This window comes from Squalius cephalus (genome assembly GCF_949319135.1).
Source record: "Squalius cephalus genome assembly, chromosome: 24".
NCBI lineage: Eukaryota > Metazoa > Chordata > Actinopteri > Cypriniformes > Leuciscidae > Squalius > Squalius cephalus.
In genome coordinates, this window is record NC_137145.1 from 2,090,413 (window position 1) to 2,112,895 (window position 22,483).

The 22,483-nt window shown below is 34.5% G+C and overlaps 2 protein-coding genes across 5 annotated transcripts in view; one reads left to right on the top strand and one right to left on the bottom strand.

Moving 5' to 3' along the window:
- nup155 (nucleoporin 155) overlaps positions 1-19,178 on the bottom strand; it is a 35,036-nt gene extending 15,858 nt beyond the window's left edge. Inside the window, exons 1-20 of one of the 4 annotated variants that reach the window (XM_079860915.1) lie at positions 19,051-19,178; positions 18,043-18,211; positions 17,158-17,295; positions 15,588-15,684; positions 15,444-15,514; positions 15,157-15,249; positions 13,114-13,380; positions 11,987-12,060; positions 11,815-11,906; positions 9,846-9,943; positions 8,987-9,255; positions 7,636-7,806; positions 7,445-7,555; positions 6,312-6,406; positions 3,510-3,595; positions 3,331-3,393; positions 1,891-2,041; positions 1,711-1,777; positions 307-422; positions 117-220 (exon numbers count right to left, since the gene is read on the bottom strand). In XM_079860915.1, coding sequence (XP_079717041.1) covers positions 117-220; positions 307-422; positions 1,711-1,777; positions 1,891-2,041; positions 3,331-3,393; positions 3,510-3,595; positions 6,312-6,406; positions 7,445-7,555; positions 7,636-7,806; positions 8,987-9,255; positions 9,846-9,943; positions 11,815-11,906; positions 11,987-12,060; positions 13,114-13,380; positions 15,157-15,249; positions 15,444-15,514; positions 15,588-15,684; positions 17,158-17,295; positions 18,043-18,184 — 2,305 coding nt within the window. In that variant the 5' untranslated portion in view covers positions 18,185-18,211; positions 19,051-19,178. The remainder of the gene's footprint in view (positions 1-116; positions 221-306; positions 423-1,710; positions 1,778-1,890; positions 2,042-3,330; positions 3,394-3,509; positions 3,596-6,311; positions 6,407-7,444; positions 7,556-7,635; positions 7,807-8,986; positions 9,256-9,845; positions 9,944-11,814; positions 11,907-11,986; positions 12,061-13,113; positions 13,381-15,156; positions 15,250-15,443; positions 15,515-15,587; positions 15,685-17,157; positions 17,296-18,042; positions 18,212-19,050) is intronic. The other 3 variants (XM_079860916.1, XM_079860917.1, XM_079860918.1) reach the window with 3 other exon arrangements.
- Positions 19,179-21,079: 1,901 nt separating this feature from the next.
- The window catches only part of sgsm1b (small G protein signaling modulator 1b), a 32,173-nt gene continuing 30,769 nt past the window's right edge, over positions 21,080-22,483 (top strand). The window contains exons 1-2 of the mRNA XM_079860759.1: positions 21,080-21,397; positions 21,486-21,529. Of these exons, the coding sequence (XP_079716885.1) occupies positions 21,391-21,397; positions 21,486-21,529 (51 nt within the window). The 5' untranslated portion in view covers positions 21,080-21,390. The remainder of the gene's footprint in view (positions 21,398-21,485; positions 21,530-22,483) is intronic.

The window sequence follows — 22,483 nt, forward strand, 5'->3', positions numbered from 1 at the left end:
CTCACAAGTATAAGGGTCTTTCCTTACCATTAATGCTTGGATTACCAAATTTTCGATTCCAATATTATTTGTAAAATGCCCATCCCAAACACAAACATACACACACTGAAACTCACTGTGGTACTTCCGCTGAAGCTCCTGCTGTACTTGTTGGGAGCTGGAACCATCCGGACGCATGAATCCCAGAAGTCTTTGCTGTAGGTTTGCTGGCGAGCTGAAACTGAGGAGATCGAGTCAGTCAGAAAACCAAATTGCTACAAGAAACATGCATGACTCTAACATGAGAAGGAGGTGATGGAGACCTACTTGGCCACACCCAGAGAAGTCGGACTGAACTGGGAGTTTTTGTCCAGGAATTCCTTCAAACCCTGAAGCTCCATGAGGACGAGCTCCAGATCGGATGAACTGGCTGTGCTCTCCATCTAAAGGTCAAACGACATTATCAATGAACCACACAAAGAGGAGCTGAGATTCTACACCAAAGACACGTCAACCTGAGCCTAGTCTCAGATTTGGCTGAACGTCTGATAAATATGGCACACAAAATCATTTCGGGAAATTTGAAGTTGAATGTTGCGTTTACATCTGTGACAATAAGCGCTTACCGGGATCAACTAAATGCTGGGTTTTCAAAAGCATGTAAAGAATGTTTAGACCCTTTAAAGAGTTTTACAAGACAGTCTGGTATTGTAGGAACATTGACGTTACATTTTCACGCCCCTAAACATGACGCTGAACTGTGATTGGCTGCTTTACATATATGTTAGCTGGCTTCTAGGCGGTCCTTGGCCAAAGAAAGACATTATGACGTCAAACTAAAGGTCTGGCTACGCGAAACTAACCTGAACCTAAACACACAAAATGATTGACAGGCAGAGAACTTTTCTGATTGGCTAAAAAGTTGCTGGACGTGATGCACAACAAATACCCGAACGCAAGCGGAGCGGGAAAGTAAAAATGCTCCAAAATCTGTCGTTACTCACAATACACAAAAATAAAATCTGTCGTTACAATACACAAAAATAAAACCAAATTTTTTTTTTTTTATTAGTCCTATATCTGTCATTGCTCACAATAATAAAAAAATAAAATAAATAATGAATAAAAGAAAATAAAGAATTTGTATAAAAAAGCTCTAAAATCTGTCATTAATCACAAACAAAATCAATAAAAACGAAATACATAAATAAAAGCAATAAAACATTAATTTCTCTAAAATCTGTCATTACCCACAATAAACAATTAATAAATAAAAACAAAAAGTATTTTTGTATAATTGCTCCAAAATCTGTCATTACTTACAATAAAAAAATAATCAATAGAAACATTTATAAAACGCACAAACATATTTTACAAAAATGAAAAAAAAATGCATCGGATAATAAATTATCCAATATCTGTCATTGCTCACAATAAAAAAAATTAACAAAATTAAAATTAATTAATAAAACAAAATAAAGCATTCTTTGTAAAAATGTTCCAAAATCTGTCAATCAAAATCAATAAAAAACTAAATACATAAATAAAAGCAATAAAGCATTGAAATTTCTCTAAAATATGTAATTACCCACAATAAACAATAAACAAAAAGCACTGCTCCAAAATCTGTCATTAGTAACAATTAAAAAAAAAATATTGAAAAATGTATAAAACACAAATGACACATTTTACAAAAAATTTAAAAATACTCTAAAATGTCTCATTACTCACAAAAGTCACAGTCTGACTCCCTTTGTTAATGATGGTCTCCATCGAAAGACTCCCGTCCCAGATGTTCCTGTTTCAAAGCATCAATATAAAGCAACTCTTTATTAAAGAATCAGTCAAAACACACTGTTATGAGCTTTCATAATGTCAAGGCTAGCATGTATTAAGTGAACGCTGACTGACCCCAGTATACGTGTGAAGTAAATACAGATGCCGTTGTGTTTTCCAGAGAAGATGACCTCAGGTCCAGAGGACACAGCTGTGAGACCGGCACCGCTGGGGATCATGGGAGTAACCGGGATGTAAGGGGTCGACATGGTTGGCGGGAACATGCCTGATGAGTCAAACACATGTTTTAAAGGTGCAGTGTGTAATTTTTAGCAGCATCTAGTGGTGAGGTTGCGAATTGCACCCAACAGAAGTTACGGTGGCCGACAGGAAGTGATGTCGTCGTCTGAGACAGCAGAGAGTAGCCAGTTAAGCAATGAGGTTTCTTTACAAAGATAAATTAAGAAATTAGGTTTAATTAATTATTCAGTAAAACGATGTTATTGCGAATATTATTGTTACTTGTTCATCATTGTGTCAGTGTTTTATTCGCTGGCTTTAGCTCGCTTCTTATCATGAAGAACAACATAGTGACAAAACGCGTTTGTCCGTTTAGGGCCACCGTAGAAACATGTCGATGTAAGGCGACCCGCGGTGTGTGTAGAGAGAAATGCTCATTATAAGCTAATAAAAACATAACGGTTCATTAAGTAAGGTCTTTATACACCACTGAAAACATAGATGTGTATATGATATTGCATTTCTGTCAACAGATCCTCCTAAATATTACACACTGCACCTTTAAAAACAATATTCAGCAGGAAGTAACAAGACGGGATGCATCCATCAGGATTATTCGACTGTGATATTATTGCATTAAATTATTTAGAATAACATGCAAAACAATAAGACAAAGACAACAACAAGATGCATTATGGGCCTGGAATAGAGACAGACACACACACAACTGATTTCTTTACTTGTGTAGAATGATTGCATTAAAGAGGACCTATTATGCTTTATTTCATGTTCATCTCTCTTTAGTGTGTAATGTTGCTGTTTGAGCATGAAAAAGCTCCAGTTCTTCTCTATATCAGTGTCAGTGTTTCTGAACTCCTGAAACGCCTCCATTGTAGTCTTGAGTTTCTTCTGGGAACGAACACGTCACAATATTCCTCATTATAATAATTCATGCGCAGAATAAAGGGGCGGGGCCTGGTTGAGTTAGTTAGTAGTGTGTTAAACTGGTGGTTATGGTAAGGGGTGGGACATTTCCCAAACACACTCGAAGCGCTCGACCAATCACAACACACTGCTCCAGCCGACCAATCAGGGCACAGTGTGCTTTTCAGAAGGAGGGGCTTCATAGAGACAGGAAGTAAATAGAGCGTTACTGACAGACTGGGAAGAGAGGAGCCGCAACAATGGAGAATATGAGAAAAATAATCAACATTCAAGCAGGAAAACCTGTTCTAGTAGAGCACAAAAACTAAATAATAGGTCCTCTTTAACATCAGATATACCAGTACACACAGATTAGTGAAGTGCCCACTGGTCTGAGGGGTAGTTTTATACCTGGGGCAGGTGTGGCAAGAAAACTGGGGTTTGGTAGGGGGCTGCCGACAGGCATTGGGGATCCTACAATCACAGCAGACTACAGATTAGACATTAGTCAACACTGACAGCTTCTAGTGTGATTTGACAGGGTTAATGGCTACAACTAGATCTGTGTGGCAGGTTGAAATGTTTCTCACCTGGTACGGGGGAGCTGAAGAGCGGGCCGACGTTACTGGGAGCAGAAATGGCAGATGGGAAACGCATCTGAGCCTCTCCACCGTACCTGTATCACATCAAATCACAAAATCAAGTATTTCCATGATGATTTTGATGGCCGTAGAGTTGTCAAAAAGTACCGACTTCGGTACTTACATTTTTAAATTGTGACGCTTTGAACACTTGAGCGGAATTGTAAACTCCTCTGATTGGCCATTGTGTTCACGAGCTCATCGGATATGTCTGTGATTGGCTACAATGATCAGCGCTTCAAAAACATGTTGTAAATATACATCAATGACGCTCTTCAGACGGGAGTGTTTGAAAGCAGGACCGGAACGCTGATAGACGCCGGCTTGTGCTTTCAAAAGCTCCATCTCCCGTTTTTTTAAAACACTTTCAAACATTTCCGGGTGCTCTAAGACGCTCCCGTGCGTTGATCCTTGTAGCCAATCACAGACATAACCAATGACCGCATGAACACAATGGCCAATTAAAGGTGTTTACGATTCCACTCAACAGTGTTCAAAGCGTCACAATTTTAAAATTTAAGTACAGACTTGGTACCGAAGTATGTACTTTTTGACAACTCTAGTTGGCCATATATTCACAATTCGTGAATTTCCGATGGTTTTAAAGTAAAATTGTTTAAGCCATTGAATGAACTGGTAAAATGTACCATATTTTCCAGAAAATAAGTTGGACACTGTCAAAATTACACTGAGAAATTAAACACAGAGAAGTTGCATCTGTGTATAAGTCACATTTTTTAGACTAAACAAATTTATTGAAAAGCGAAACTGAAACTAGTGCAGTGTGGGAAACGTGTTATACAAATAAACTTGGCTTCACGTAGGCCTGTCACGATAACAAATTTTGCTGGACGATAAATTGTCCAAGAAATGATCGCGATAAACGATAATATTGTCGTTCTGAGACCATTTTCATTTAATATAATTATAATGGCATAATAATGCAGGTACACCTTTTCAACGATCTATAAACTTTTATTTCTAAAGAATATTAAACATTGAAAACGGAAAACATTTTAAATATCCAAAAAATGAACAAAACAACCAAAAACAATGAAAGCAATGGACTCTTCAGTTCGCAAACCGAACGCGCAGCTCAGCGCAGCGCCACGTTTTTTAAATTCGAACACATTATTCTCTATGAGAGCACACACACCGGCGGCGCCTTTCGGCGTCTGTCCGCGGCGCCCAGCAACGGCTTCAGGAAAGTGTTCAAAATCCTGCCGCGCCACAGAGCGCCATTTAAATAGTTTTATATTAAATTTACATTTATGTGTCTCAAATCGTAGTTAATGTATATATGGACTTAACCCTGTGCTGCAATATACATTTAGTTTTATATTTATTTACAGAAATCAGAAAATTGCTTATGTTATCGGATTTTCAGGTGACAGTTGTCCTAGACGTGGCGCGGCGCGGCGCTGAGCTGCGCGTCCGGTGTGCGACCCCCTTTAGTGTCTGTTAACAAAATAAATGTCTGTTAATAAATAAAATGGATGTAAAATTGCACTTCAAAAAATATTAAACATAGGCTTTAGACATTAGGCATAAATAGTGATACATTCCATAACAGGCCAAACTGACAGTTAGGACCTTTGTAAACAAATAAAAAAAAGCCTCAACAAGCCATATCACACCATTCTGCACTGTCCTCCGGTTACTTTGTCCTCCTGTTACTTTGTCAAGTGATTGTGTACTGTCGGGAAGACGGAGACGCACTTTATTGCGTGTATGCTACGCACTGAAAATACTTAGGATTAGGGGTGAGGAGTGCGTGCGTATTACACGCCATAAAGAGCGTATCATATGCACGCAAAAACTATTTTTGGCGTATAAATGGCACGAGAAATAACATTCGTGGTATAGATACGCATTTTCATGTGATCGGGCTCGCTGTCGCAACTCACAATTAGCGTCTTCTCTCTCTCCCGGCAGTAGCCGCAAACGCGGCGCCGCCTCCCCACACAAAGACCATGCAACTGACAACAAGAGGGTTCACTCCTCCTATACGCTAAAGAACCGAGCGAGAGTGGTCATCCAGTCTCTTTGGTAGAGAGAGAGAGAGACGAGGAAAACAAACAAGCATGCAAATGGAATTATCGCGGCCGGAAAAATTATCGAGCTCATTTTTTTTTATCGTGCGATTAATTGACTTATCGACTATCGCGACAGGCCTAGCTTCACGTATCTCTCATTCGCATTAATCTGCACAGCGTGCTTGATGTTAATTTAATTATACAAGTTTCTTTGGAATAAGTCTCAGCACATTTTAGATCAATTTTTTTTTAAAAAGGACTTATATTCTGGAAAATACAGTAAACATTGATTGAGTCGCTGTGGATAAAAGCATAAATTGAAATGTAATGAAAATTTCCAAACGAGTGTGTCAGAGCATTTCAGCCAATCATGAGTAATGATGCTGAAAATTCAGCTTTGATCACAGGAATAAATTGCACTTTACTATATATTCACATAGAAAACAGCTGTTTTACATTGTAATAATATTTCACTGTTTTTACAGTATTTTTGATCAAATACATGCAGCCTTGGTGAGCGGAAGAGACAGTAGTGTGTGTGTGTGTGTGTGTGTAGTAATTATAGTGCTGTTTATTGCTATACTGGTGCAAATAAAATGATTAGATATTCACTTTAATTTTTATTATTATTTTAACAAATTTTTTATATTTGTCTACTATGACTGTTAAAATAAAATGGTTCGTCTGATTTAAAAACAGATAAATCATATCTGACCTGAAGAACGCTCGAGTGGCCCACACAGACACTTCTCTATCACTCGCTGCAGTGGAACAGGCCAAGATCAGCGCCGTGGCACACGCCTGCTCCTCCTGTGAACCGAGATCAATGTTTATTAGGGGTGTAACGATACACTCGTGTCACGATTCGATACATATCACGATACTGAACTCACAATACGGTATTATTGAAATACTCTAAAACATATGATTAAAGTTTAACAAAAAATGTATCATTGATTAAAATGTTAAATTTGATATTACATTGTGTGTGTAAATGAATAGGATGGACTTGATGCTGGAAACCCAAAGCACAGGACAATAGAGACACCAGAATAACAATATTCATGATTCTGAAGCTGAAAACAGAATTATTTTAGACAAATATGCTTGACTAGATATATTTATATAATGTTGAATATAATGTATAATAATGCAATGGAGAATATTTGTGTCCTGATAATGCCAAATGTCTAATAATTTATTATTTTAAAGTAGTTTAATGTAGTTCTGACACTAAAACTTTCTCACACAGTAATTTTTATTTTTTTATAACTAAGAAATTAATTAATTAATTTGTGACCCTGGACTACAAAACCAGTCACATGGGTAAATTTTCACATGAAAGCTGAAAAAAAAGCTTTCCATTAATGTGTGGTTTGTTAGGATAGGACGATATTTGTCTGAGATACAACTATTGAAAATCTGGAATCTGAGGATGCAGAAAAATCGAAACATTGAGAAAATCTCCTTTAAAGTTGTTCATTTATGTTGGCGATTGTGCTGCATTCACTCACAAAAATAAATGTTTTATATATTTACGGTAGGAAATTTACAAAATCTTACATCTTAATGGAACATGATCTTTACTTAATATCCTCATGAGTTTTGGAATAAAAGAAAAATCGATAATTTTGACCCGTACAATGTATTGTTGGCTATTGCCACAGATATACCCGTGCGACTCGTGACTGGTTTTGTGATCCAGGGTCACATATGGTCACTATCCACGATACATATTGTTGCATTTTTGTATTGCGATATATTGTGACACGATATATTGTTACACCCCAATACTAATTGACAAATGCATTGTTACGATATTAAACGAATAAGCATGACGACACGTACCCTGTGCAGCTTAAAGAACCTCTCGATCTCCTCGCTCTCGCCTCCAGCGCTGCTCACCAGTAGGTGGCGCAACTGATCCACCGGCCTCAGCTTGTGGAAGATGTGACTCCCCTGCAGACGGCGAAGATAACAGTAAGAGAAGAAGAGCGTGAAGAATATCACAGTGTCATCAATGGGAAGATAAAGCACACCTGAGCGGACAAGAGAACAAATTTCTGCGGCGGGATGTTGTGTTGCTGAACGACTAAAGGAGAATCAGTGACCGGAATGAAATCTTTATTCAGAGGAGTGAGGATTCTGGGAGACTTCGTTTCCTCGATTGAACACAGAGCCCATGAGTGACCGTCCACATTCACAATCATCTGAAGAAAAAGATAAAAAACAAGAGTGCCATCTTAAAAAACAGACAAACAATGAAGAAACCACCAGACGGTTGCATGTAGATATACATATAAGACATTTGATTCATAGTGTTATAGCATATTGCACATGTATTTCTATTTACATCGTTTTTGTTTGTTTGTTTGTGTTGCTGTTTTTATTTTAAACTATACAACGCCACAATTCTCAATGCTGTAGATATTGTTAAACAGGGTATCTCTACATGGCATTTAAAATCACATTTAAGGCTTTTTAAGAGCTTTTTTTTATAACCTGCACAAATAAAATTAATACCGTATTTAACAAGATCTGTGAAAACATTCAAACCATAAAATGACAATCTAAACATCTTTGCAGTTCAAATCATACACATTTTGACAAGAACAAAAAGTTTTACAAAATGATGCAACTAACATTTCAGTTTTCAAACCATTTTTTAAGAAAATGGATGTCAAAATTATAAAGGATTATATTTACATTCATTTAATATGGTTTAATATTCACATTAAGCCATTTCATGATGCTGTTTTTCTGTCTCCAAATGTAAGACCTCTTGAAATGATATTTAAGAATTTTATAATACCAGTTAGGGTATTTAAGATAGGGATGCACGATATATCGGCCACCATAATCGGTCTCGGCCGATATATGTTAATTTTTAATGTTATCGGCCCGATAAGAAAATTTGGTCGATATATTAAAGCCGATAAATAATGTATTATTTCCTTCAGCTGAGACACTTCAGATGTTCACTGTTCAACATGATGGTTTTGAATTGCTTGAAATATGATTAGAATCACTTCAAAAAAGGAAAATACAGTTCAGTGCAACATGTGCAGCGCGAGTCTGTCATCAGAACATCATAATTGTGTGTTTGGGACATGGATTTTAATGGTGAGACTTGTTTTTGTAATCAGGCTCTCAAAAATGATTAAAAAAAATTGGATTTAGATTTATCGGCCAATATATCGGTTATCGACTTTCAAATATAAAGAATTATCGGTTATCGGCCAAAATTTTCATATCGATGCATCCCTAACTTAAGACTTTTTATGGCCTTAAATTTGCTACAAGTTAAATTAAGACTTTAAGGACCCACAAGGACTTGTGCTTAAATAAAGAAAAAGAAACCGATAGGCAGCAAGTGGCTTCATCTCTGACCTGAGCTTCCATGAGGGGCTTTTTAAAGGGAAACGAATCGTGGTTGATGCACCACAGAACATCGCTGTCTTCTGTCTCAGACGAGGCCATCAGCAAAACACCTTTACTGTACAAGGCCTTGTGTACTTTAGCTGGTTTCTGGAGTGTGGAGGATGCGGAGAATCCGGGCGGCAGACGCACATGAACCAGTGAAAGGATGCTGGGTCGGGCCTGGACGTGTTTGGCGTTTGGTGGAGCAAAAGGGATGCTGCTAAAGTAAAGACGCACACCTGCACAACACACACAAATACAGCTACTGTCAAACCAACATTTATTCGGACGCCTTCAACATTTCTCACAGTTTATTGGCTATAGTTTAGAAAATGGTAATAAAATATGAGCAGAACTCAGTTGATATTTGACTGGTTTTGTCCGTCCTTCTGTTAGACTGTCTCACACATGAATTATGTTGAATATCTGTCAGCTGTTAAATTTAACTACACAATTAGATAATACCAGTTTAGCTCAGCCAATCACCAAGCAATGCTTCATTTTGTTCAGTCTGTGTGTAAAAAGAGCATTAGCAATTAAAGAAAACACACTTCAGCAGAACATGATCAGCTCAAAGTGCCTGAAGAATTTTTGGTCCCAAATTGTTATAAATGTTACTGGTAGTCACTGTATGAAGAATATTTAGGTATAATATGTCACAGTTTACTTTATTTTGCTCTCCTCACTTACAGAAATGAACTATAGTGTCCTGCACACACTAGTAAAAAAATATGAAAAATTAAATCTGGTGTCTGAATAATTTCAGGTTTGACTGTATATATACAGATCGATGCTTCATTAGTCATATTAATAAATGAAGTGTTCATACCAGCATGAGTGACGGCCAACAGCTGACAGTCTGATGACTCGGAGCGATCGATCACTGCGATCTGAATGATGGGTTTGAACACGGAGCGATCAATCGTCCTGCAAAAAAGAAGTAGACACACATTATCAATTTAATTCATTTAAAATGTATTAAACAATAATTATCAATTTATTAATACAATTATTTAATACATAAATGTTATTAATATAATACAATGTTATTAACAATTACTCGCTGACCAATATTAGTATTTTGTAATTCATTTTAATTCTGATTACATATAATGATACAGCTATTGATAAGATATGTAACACTTAACAATAAAGGTTTCATTAGTTAACATGATGAAATAAGAATGAATGATACTTCTACAGCATTTATTCATCTTAGTTAATGTTAATTTCAACATTTACTAATACATAATAAAATATTATTAATGAAAATAAATAATGTAACATCTATTGTTCATTGTTAGTTCATGTTACTTAATACATTAACTAATGTTAATAAATGAGAACTTATTGTAAAGTGTTAACAAGATTTATTTTTAAAATTAAATAATGTTATTAATAATTATTGTTATTATGTAATTATCATCATCATTATTGAAAGCTTTACATTTTTAAAATTAATTTTAAATGTATTAAAAAGAATGATCAATTTATTATTAATATTAAAACAATGTTATTAAATTATTATTCATATAATTTAATGTTATTCGGAAAAACTAGGAGTGCACAATATACTGGTTGATTCATTTATATAATACACATATTATAATACTATCAATAATTATTATTAAAAAAAAATTCTACATTTGACAAAAACTTAGTTAATATATTGATCCTTATTTTTATATATACATTTCATATTAATTTAATCATTTAATAAAATGTAATATTAATTAAAATATATATATATTTATTTTTTGGGGGGTTGCACAACTAATGATTTCTGCACATATATATATATATATATATATATATATATATAAATAAAGCAGAAATCAGTAGTCGTGCAACCCCTAAAAAAAAAAATTGTATATTTTATATATATATATATATATATATATAAACATACACACACACACACACACACACACACACACACACACACACACGTACATATACAGTATTCTCCTCCTCACCTAAAACTCACTAAAAACCTATGCAATGATAAATGTGTACAATAAGTAATTATACATGTTTGGTATCGTTTGAAATGTCTCAGTGCGACTGGTACAAAGGTCTCATTCTCAAAGTTTAGAGATAACTTGCACACAGAGGAGGGCGTGTCTTCCATGCAAATGGCCTCCTGCTCACAAAAAGGTGTAAACTATGAATGCAAATTCCCATTGTTAGCAAATGTTTCCATGTGAAAGAAGTTTCTGTCTTGGTCTGGGTGTATAATGAATTGCAGCAAGAGGCTCGGGGCGATTTGTAACCTAAATTAGTCCGTGATGCTGAGTGTATGCAAAACACTTCGCATCATGTATTTTATAATGTCAGGTTCACATCTTCTCTCTTTATTCCAGAGAATTTTATGTTTTGTATTTATTATCTTTGAACTGATTATGAAACTGGCATGATAAATTTACCTGACATAAAAAAATTGTTACATTTGATTTTATTCCGATTGACTCTGAAATTGTTTTCCCAAGTGGATTAAACGGATTCGTATGTTCCCGCAAGTTTTGCGTCAGATTAGTGACGACTAATATTTGGCACTAATTCAAGTGTACGTGTTTTGCAGAAACAAGAAGTGAATTTCCGTTTATGGCAGCAAAAGTGCTGTTTGACCGACCGAAATCTGTGTGTGTATATATATATATATATATATACAAACACAAGTAAATTATTAAAAATGTAAACATTCAAATTGTAAACTCATATTGGTTTTCAGTTATCTATTCATCAGCCAAAATGTTTCTCTAAGAGCATCCATGAAGAAAACACAGGTGAATCTCTACCTGGCGATGTTTCCAGCCGCTGAGACGATTGAGCTCTGAGACATGGCAGCGACTCGACTCATTCCCTGCCCATCAACACCGAGATCATACACCTGACAGACACCAGAACACATCAGAACGACACTCATAACCATGAACACCACACAACACGATTCATTATCGAAGCACACACCTGTAGAACGCCCTTCTCCGAGCGCGTGTACAAAATGTTACGGGAATTGTCAACAGCAATTTGGACGACAGGATCTGCAACAAACAACAAGATTCAAATGAGAAACATGAGATCAAAGCACAAACCATTAGGGCTGTCAAAATGGCTGAAAAGCTAAATTCGAATTTCCCTCTTAAATATTAGCAAAATTCTAATTATTTTCGAATTCTAAAGGCAATACTTAGAGGAAAAAGGTACTGTATTGTCTCCTATGCCCACGAGAGGGCGCAAGCGAGCGCAATTAGCAAATATAAACCAAATCAAGCATCTTTTATTAAAATGAAATGACATTCATCTTTTCACTAAAATATAATTTCCTTAATGTGCATGCAAGGAAAATTAGGTTACAATAGTGCATAAACTGTGTTCGTGCATCAGTAACCTGAGAAAACACTCGTAATGAAGCGTAATGAACTACATGAACACTAAATAGCAAACTGGCATTCAGAAGCACTCCACTTCTACTCACTATATCTACATATACAGTGCTATGCATAAGTTTAGACACCCATGCTAAAGTTGACTAAAAAGAGGAATAAAAAATCATCTTTTGGAAATTGAACTTAATGCCTTAATTAAAAAAAATTGGAGAAAATCCAACCTTTAAGGACACCAATTTTCTTTGTGATTGAATAATGTATCGTAAATAAATAAATGTTCTTCCTTAAAATACAGGGTGCATAAGTTTGGACACCCCTATGTTAAATTCCCATAGAGGCAGGCAGATTTTTATTTTTAAAGGCCAGTTACTTCATGGATCCAGGATACTATGCATCCTGATAAAGTTCCCTTGGCCCTGTGGAATTAAAATAGCCCCACATCATCACATAGCCTTCACCATACCTAGAGATTGGCATGGAGTACTTTCCATAAGATCATCTCTCAATGCAAATCAAACCAGCTATTAGGCTAACTGAAATAAAAACCAATGCCCTGCCAATGGTGTGTTCCCAGACCTAACATCTTGATGTGGGTCTGGCTTGTCAGGCAACAGTTTTTCTGTAAATTCGACGAATATACGAAATTCGAATTTTTATTTGACAGCCCTACAAACCCTCCAGTTTTGATCTTCTGAATGGCGTTCTCACCGTCCTCAGAGAAGGAGAACTGCAGTAGCGAGGGAATGAGGAAGGACAGGCTGCTCTTGGAGTGGTTGATCTTCCTGCAGCGCTGACTGAACCAGCCCGCCTCGGCCTGATACGCGATCTCGTACAGGCAGCCGTCTTTACCCGCCATGAAGATGCGGCCCACGTCCGTGGAGGTGATGGCCAGCAGGTACGTGTTATCCGTGGGGATGGAATAAAGAGGATCCGGCAAAAGCTGCATCGCTCCTGACATGCTGTCGTTCAAACCTGCTGGAATATAAACACAGATGGGGCCGAGAGTAAATCTGAAAGCTTTATATTGCAGTATGTAAATACAGTCAAACCAAAAATTATCCAGACACCAGATTTCATTTATATAAGTGAGGAGAGCAAAATAAAGTAAACTGTGACACATTATACCCAAAAATTCTTCATACAGTGACTACCAGTAAAATTTATAAAAAATTTAGGACCAAAAATTATTCAGACACTTAGAGCTGATCATGTTTTGCTGAAGTGTGTTTTCTTTAATTGCTAATGCTCTTTTTACACACAGACTGAACACAATGAAGCATTGCTTGGTGATTGGTTGAGCTAAACTAGTATTATCTAATTGTGTACCGGTACTTAAATTTAACAGCTGACAGATATTCAACATAATTCATGTGTGAGACAGTCTAACAGAAGGACGGACAAAACCAGTCAAATATCAACTGAGTTCTTCTGCTCATATTTTATTACCATTTTCTAAACTATAGCGAATAAACTGTGATAATGTGAGACATGTTGAAGGCGTCCGAATACATTTAGTTTCAACTGTATATCCGCCTAGCACCGTACTAAGTTATTGACACATTAAAGTGATAAAGTGATATCGCGGAATCCAGCCAGAAAAACAGAATTTACGGCATTATGCAGAATTTCACAGAATTTGTACAATTTTGATGAATAAGTAAAAAGCAGGTCATTACACTTAAATCAAGAAGTGACTATTAAAAAACAAAAAGACTTTTTAAACATGAATCCTGCATGTTATGTCTCTGCGTGAATGAATGGCGCAGATGCGCGGTTTCATTTAACACATATATGCACACACACACACACGCGCACACACACACACACACTGAAGCATGCAGTGTTTTCAGCCTCTGCCGCCTCACTATATGAGGACATGAACATATGAACTTCATTTCCAGAGTCACTTTATGAGCATTTTACCATTTAATTTGAGAAAAACTATCATCATATCAGAAACACACAGAAACTTAAAGGTCTTCACAAGAAACCCGTCAAAACTTGAAATTGTGACAGAAATATATTACTATTGTACAGTAGAATTTAGCTACATCTCAATATAATAATAACACTAACACATAATAATAATAATAATAAATTATTAACTATTAATATTAAAAAAAAATTAAAATAAAAGTTGTTTAATTTAATATGATTAAAAGATTAAGAATTAAATTAATGTTTTATGCCTACATTTGATTGCCAGAAAATTTTATAAAAAACACAATGAAATTAAAAAATGTAAATTAATAAATTGTTGTTTTTATTAATTTAATTGATTAGACATGATTTTAATCATTAAAATTGAATAAAAACATTAAAATGGAATCCAGAAAACTTAAAACAGAGAAAACTGAATTTGATTAAAAAAACAACGCTTTTTGATTTAAAAAACTTTAATTTAACCATTAAAATGGAGTCATTAATATTAATCAAACAACAAAAGACAAAGAGAAAATCACTTGTGCTTTTAACTCAATAACTCAGCAGCTTTTAATAAGAAACAATTTATATTGAATTCATACAGTGAAGACTATGCAGCGTTTTATTTTTTACATTTGATCATTCAATTTTTGTAGTATTTCTTAGTACATGTTAAATAAAACTGAAAAATGTGTTTGTCCTATTGTTTGTAATTTACTTTCTTTGTTTTTTCAATATATATCGTGATCTATATCGTTAAATTAAGATTTTGGTCATAATCCTAGTGAAAACACGCAAATGTTGAACAAATCCAAACGTGACACTCACCCGTCTGGACTTTTGGGAAGCTCAAGCCCAAGATCACAACATCCACCGGTGTGGCCAACACTAACAGGAAGTGGATGTGAGGCTGAAAAATACCTGTAACAACAATATTTATAATATAAACATAAATCAGTGGTAAATAAAAACATTTTTCCAGAATCTCCAGAGGGGAATCTTTTGATGTATTTCAGGTATGTTTTCTGGAAAAACGTTCTAATAATCATCCACAATATTCTCAACTACTTCTGAAGGTGAGCACTATATAGTGCGCAACAGACAAACCAACTAACCTGGCTTTGGTTTGACCAGTCCAACTGACAGTATAGTTTCACTGAGGCCGTCAAAATACGCCACATCACTCCTGAACAAGACAAATCCCAATGAACATCATGCATCTGAAATATCGAACTGATATCCGACCTGTCGATACTCACCCATCCTCATAATTCCACATAAAAATGTCATTATCAATAGTGAGCCACGCCCTGGAGATTTCAGGGAAAACTCCCATCATGCAGTTGCACTGCATATCTGTTCAGTGTCAATTAAGGCATCGCAAACAACTTAAAAGTCGGCATGAAACAAAAGTTGCGCTAGTGTTTTCTTCCCTGATGTGACGCATATCCGAGTGAAACTCTTCTGGAACAAGAACAAATGTGGGCGGGGCTTGATTGTGTCCATGGGGAATTGAATGGATGGTTGTGGTTTGCTATTGGCTGATCTCATGTGAGTGACAGGTTGCCCCGCCCTCGTCATCAGAGAAGAGATGCTGCAAGAGGAAGTTATTCTGATTCATGATTACCAGGAACAAGATTTTAAAGTGCCCCTATTATGTTTTTTTCAAATATTCACTTTCATGCAATGTGTAATATAGCTTTCTGTGAATGCAAACTTTCTGCAAAGACGTGAAAGTGCACGTCAAAAGTCTATCAAAAGTGCACGATAAATAAAGTTATTGTCTCCCAAAAAGAAAGAATCAACTCTGAACTACCTTTACAAGAGTTTTTTTGTTTCAAATCCCACTGCTTTAAGGTTCTACGTCATTAGAAAAGACATTTGCATATAAAGCCAGTCTATGTTGTCCACCTGCGAACTTGACCAGCATTTTACTGGTAAAATCAATGTCATTGTTAGCGTTACGGTCTTTACTCTGTGTACAAGCGCTGAGCTTTAGGAAGCCTCCAGAGCTGAAGTTCAAATATGGTAATGGCCGTTTGGCTTCCGACGGCCAGTGTAAGCGGTAGACCAATCACAACAGACTGAGCTGTCTGGCCAATCAGAGCATCTTGCGGAAAGGAGGGATTTAGAGAGATTGATTCATCCGAGGAGTCGTTTGAGAATCATTGTACAATGTTGTTGTGTTCAATGTATATTATGAGAAAATGAAAGTGTTTTTTGACTTTTAATGCATGTAAACCTGTTGTAGGAGACTCCAAAACTACATTAGGAGCCTTTAAAGGGATAGTTCACCCAAAAATGTTAATTAGCCCATGATTTACTGATTACCCTGAAGTCATCCTAGGTGTATATGACTTTCTTCTTACAGTCGAATACAATCAGAGTTATATTAAAAAATGTCCTGGCTCTTCCAAGCTTGATAATGGGAGTGAATGGCTGTTTGTCTTTGGAAGTCCATTAGCTCATCTATCCATGATAAAAGTGCTCTGCGGGGGTTAATAAAGGCATTCTGAAGTGAAGCGATGCGTTCAACACAAAGACAGATACCAATTCACTGCCATTATCAAGCTTGGAAGAGCCAGGACATTTTTCAATATAACTCTGATTGTATTCGTCTGAAAGAAGAATGTCTTATACACCTAGGATGGCTTCAGGTTGAGCAAATCATGGGGTAAATTTTCATTTTTGGGTGAACTACTCCTTTAAGACAGCACAATAGGGCCACTTTAAAACAATAATGATGTGTGCGGATATGATAAATACTTTTACAAGACATTTTCTTTGCAGAGATTATCATCATAAATAAGCGTTTGGATGGTAGGATACGACCGAACTGCTCCACGAGCTCCGGGGGCAAAGGAACCCTGCGGATGGTGCTGAGCTCGGGAAGACTCGGCACGCTGATCAGGCCCGGTCCCTGCAGAGGGTAATCCATGTCCGACACCCCCGAGAGAGAAGGCATATCTGCCAAACAACAGACACAAGCATGAGTAGTAGTAGAGGGAAAGTAGCTTGCAGCGAGCTCACACAAACATTTTAAGAATCACAGTTGGCATATACAAACAACAAATTAAAGGTGCAGTGTGTAATATTTAGGAGGATCTGTTGACAGAAATGCAATATCATATAGACCTTATGTAGCCCCGCCCCTTTTCAGCGCTGCGCTCGTTGTCTTTTGACTTCCGGTTTTATTTTCACAGCGATTCTGCGTATTTATGAATAAGCGGCTCGTTTTAAAATCTTCCCGGTCTACTGACATTTGTTAAGACATCTGGTTTAAACATTACAATCCTCATGATAACTTTCGTTAACTTTTGTTAACTTTATATTAAGTAAATCCACTTCAAAAGCTAATTACTCCTGGACAGCAATGCCATAGAAATATACAGAGCGACTGGAAAAACGGAAGTTCAAAGACAATATTCTAAAGATGGCGGCGCCCTCGTTTCTCTGGTGCATAAGGTCTATACACCTATGTTTTCAGTGGTGTATAAAGACCTTACTTAATGAACCGTTATGTTTTTATTAGCTCTAACTTTAATAATGTTCAACCAATGGAAAAAAGGCTTCTGGGGGGGTGTTTGGCTCGAGGTCATGGTGCAAAGGACCCTAGGTTGATTTTACTCCGAACCATCCCTTTAATTCCCAACAAGTCTCAACATGCAGTGCATTAACTAGAGGCAGTTTAACAGGAGGAACAGTGACTCTTACTGTGTGACGGGACATTGAGGAGCTCTGACAGGTCTGGGAAACAGCGATCCTCCTGCAGATGCCTGTCAATCAAGCGGCCCGAGTTTTCCAGAGCCTCCTGAAGAACTGCAGCGGGACCGCTGGAGCCCAGACTGGACGGCATGATCACTGGACAGACTACACACACCACCTGGACACAGAAGAACATTCACATCAGTGTTATTATACATGCATGTACATACATATCACCATATACTTATACAAATACATACATATTTAGTAAAAACATTTATTTATTTTTTATTTAAATAGATTTTTATTCATTTGAATCAATTTATTTAGTTAGTATAATCTTATTTTATTTATTTTACACTGCTTTTATTTTTAATTGATCTAAATCAAGTTCAAATCAAATGTTTAATTAATTTATTTTATTTAAATTAAAAATTTCTTAATCAATTTATTTAGTTAGTATAATCGTATTTATTTTTACACTGCTTTTCTTTTCTTTTTTTAATCTAAATCAAGTTTTAATTTACTTATTTAAATAATTTTAAATCAAAATGTGTTATTATTTAAATAGAATTGTATTTATTTATTTTAATCAATTTGTTTAGTTAGTTAGCTAGTTACACATATACAAAAACAAGGAGGTGGATGTCTGTATTCATTCCAAACAGATTTAACCCAAAATGAAGAATATGTATATCTATGAAAGTGCTTATGTTATATAGTGTTGAAAGGAACGTAAATAATAACCAAAAGTAAGTCGTGTCATCATATAATTTCTTTATATGTCCAGCTAAATCACCCGTGACTGTAATAACAGCCATATCCAAACATAATACACAAACAATGTGGTTTATTCACCAGATCTGAAAGTAAACACGTTTGATTATTTTAAACTGAACATGAGTAGCTTTAGCCGTAAAGCTAATTCAAAATACACAGCGCCCGAAAGACTGACGATATTCCCTGAACAGCTTTACTAGAGCTCTGATTAAACATACAACAACACAATAATCTTACCTCTTACTGAAAACTATATTCATAAAATATCAGCTGAAAGTGACAGAAGAAAGTGAGTTTGTGAACTTCAATGACTCCCGCCAAGCGCGTGCGGCTGCAGCAGTGAGTGTGAAGCGCGCTGAAAGCACACACACACTCACACACACACACACAACACTGCTGCATTTCAAAATAAAAGTCACCAGTTTCTCCTGCCTCTGGAGATGATCTGGATGTATAATTTTACACTTACAAGATGTTAATTATTGTTTAATTATTTAAGTTGTGGTTCATTTTTATCTTGAAAAAGGGCAGAAAGCATGTTCATTTACACATATAAAGTGTGTTATTAAATATTTTTGAAGATAAATAAACTTTCAACAAAAGAAGAAAATTAAATAAAAAAAATTACATAAAAATTATAATAAAGGATGTCACAATTTTACAGTGACACACCATTTATTGTATTAAAATAAATGTATAAAATGTTATATAATATGTATTGTACACTATAATAAATAAAAATGTAGCATATAAAATAAACCATAATTAATTAATACATTATAATATAATATAATATAATATAATATAATATAATATCATATAATTAATATAATATAATAAAACCTTGAGATATCATACAAAAGAAAACCATGAATAATGAATAAATGATAATATAATATAATATAAAAATAAAAAATTAAGATACCATACACAATGAAACCATAATTAATTAATAAATGGTAATATAATATAAAATATATAAAAAAAATAAAATACCATACAAAATGAAACCATAATTATTAAATAAATGATAATCTAATCTAATATATAAAAACTTGAGATACCATACAAAATGAAACCATAATTAATTAATAAATGATAATATAATATAGCATATAAAAGCCTTGAGATTAATAAAACCATACTTACTTAATAAATGATAATATAATAAATATTATGTAATACAATATAATTATATTAATTTTAAAATAAAACATTGAATCATTATATAAATAAAACTGTAATTAATGAATAATTATAATACAATGCAATAATAGGCTATATAAAGAAAAAATAAAACTTTGTGTCACTATATAAATAAACCTTAATTAATAAAATTATAATATAAGTCAAGTCAAGTCATCTTTATTTATAAATTATAATATAATATAATATAAAAATAAAACCTTGAGATACCATACAAAATGAAACCATAATTAATAAATAAATGATAATCTAATCTAATATATAAAAGCTTGAGTTACCATACAAAATGAAACCATAATTAATTGATAATTAATATATGATAATATAATGTAGCATATAAAAAAACTTGAGATTAATAAAACCACAGTTACTTAATAAATTATAATATAATAAATATTATGTAATACAATATGATTATATTAATTTTAAAATAAAACATTGAGTTATTATATAAATAAAACTGCAATTAATGAATAATTATAATACAATGCAATAATACTAGGCTATATAAAGTAAAAATAAAACTTTGTGTCACTATATAAATAAACCTTAATTAATAAAATTATAATATAAGTCAAGTCAAGTCACCTTTATTTATATAGCGCTTTTTACAATACATATTGTTTCAAAAGCAGCTTTACAGAGATAATAATGCAACAAAGTTTGTTTCCAGAAGAAAATAGCGTCACAGCTTAAGTCAGTTCAGTGATGATTCATTGTTGTTGTAAAAAAGTTATTAATTTAGTTCATTTATATATACAGCCTCTCTGGAGAAAACCGTGATGTCATCGTCCAGCTCAGTTCAGTTCTCATTATAATGGTGTCAGTGCAGACAGATCAATAATATTGTTGAATATTTAATTAATCCTATAATCATGACGTAATAAATAAAACATTTCTGCGCTTATATTAGCCTGATCACATGTTGTACCTCCCCTTCAATCAATGAGAACATGCAGGTATATAGTGTGATATCGTGTTATGCATGTTCTCCCACATGTGTGATTAGCGTGTTTCTCCTGATGATACATTAAAGTGGGCGTGGCCACGCCGTTTCTCTGCTCGCGGATTGGCTCTCATGTGACCAATCACAGCAGGTTGTACCGACACCCATCATAAACATCATCCTAATGTACTAGAGATTATTAGAGTCTCTCTAAACCACAGCATCCCTGCCGAGATCGGATCGAGACAGACAGGTGATGATATCAGTCTTGTGATATATATCTAAGTATCGGTCGCGGTGTCGGTTATTATTGCGGCTCGCCACACCCTGCGCGCGCAGCTCTGACTCACGAGGACACACACTGTCATCCTGCGCACATCCACAGTCACTAACAGCACAGCATCTCAGCACACAGCACATCAGACATGGGAGGTAAGAAGACATTCATCCTCATCCTCATGTGTGGAAAAGCAGCAGTTAGAGAGCCTGTTTGGATGAGAATCTGTGTGTTTGTTCGCAGAATCAGAGACGCGTCAGAGGCTGCTGCGCAACGTCAAGAAGGAGGTGGGAGATTTTCTGGATCATTGTTTATCAAATATACCCTGGATGCCCAAATATAATCATCCTCATGCATCCTGAAATTTAAAAGGCAGCTGTAAAGAACCAATTAATACTGTGAAACATTAATATTAAAAATGCGTACAATATAGTTTCTATTACGTTACATCAGTAGCCTACGTTTTCTACTCACTGTAGGACTGTACTGTTAGATGCAAGTTCTATTCTTTTTTTAATCAGATTTTAATATAATTATGTATTAATTAAACCTAATTTCAGTAATTTATTCATTTGTTTAGTTATTTGGTTCTTCATTTAATCTAAATACAGATAATCATTTTTCTATTTTAATTAAATGTTAATTACACTTATTTATTTTATAGTATAATCTTATTTATTTATTTTGTACATTTTTACACTGCTTTTCCTTTATTTACCTACATCAAGTTTATTTATCTAAATCAAGTTCATCATAATCATATTTATTTATTTTAATCAAATGTTTAATTTATTTGTTTTTTTATTTAAATAGAATTGTATTTATTTATTTTATTCAATTTATTTATTTAGTTAGTATAATCGTATTTATTTTTACATTTTTATACTAAAAAGTTTTAATTTATTTATTTATTTGAATAATTTTAATCAAATGTTTTTTATTCAAATAGAATTGTATTTATTTATTTTAAACAATTTATTTAGTTAGTTAGTATTATCTTATTTATTTTTACATTTTTATACTAAATCAAGTTTTAATTTATTTATTTGAATAATTTTAAGTTATTTATTTGAATCATATATGTTATTTATTCAAATATAACTGTATTCATTTATTTCAATCGATTTGTTTATTGATTTAGTTAGTTAAATCTTATTTTTATATATTTATTTTGACATTTTTCCCATGGACCCCTAGCACTCTTGTGGCCCCCGGCCCCCACTTTAAAACCCCTGCTCTAG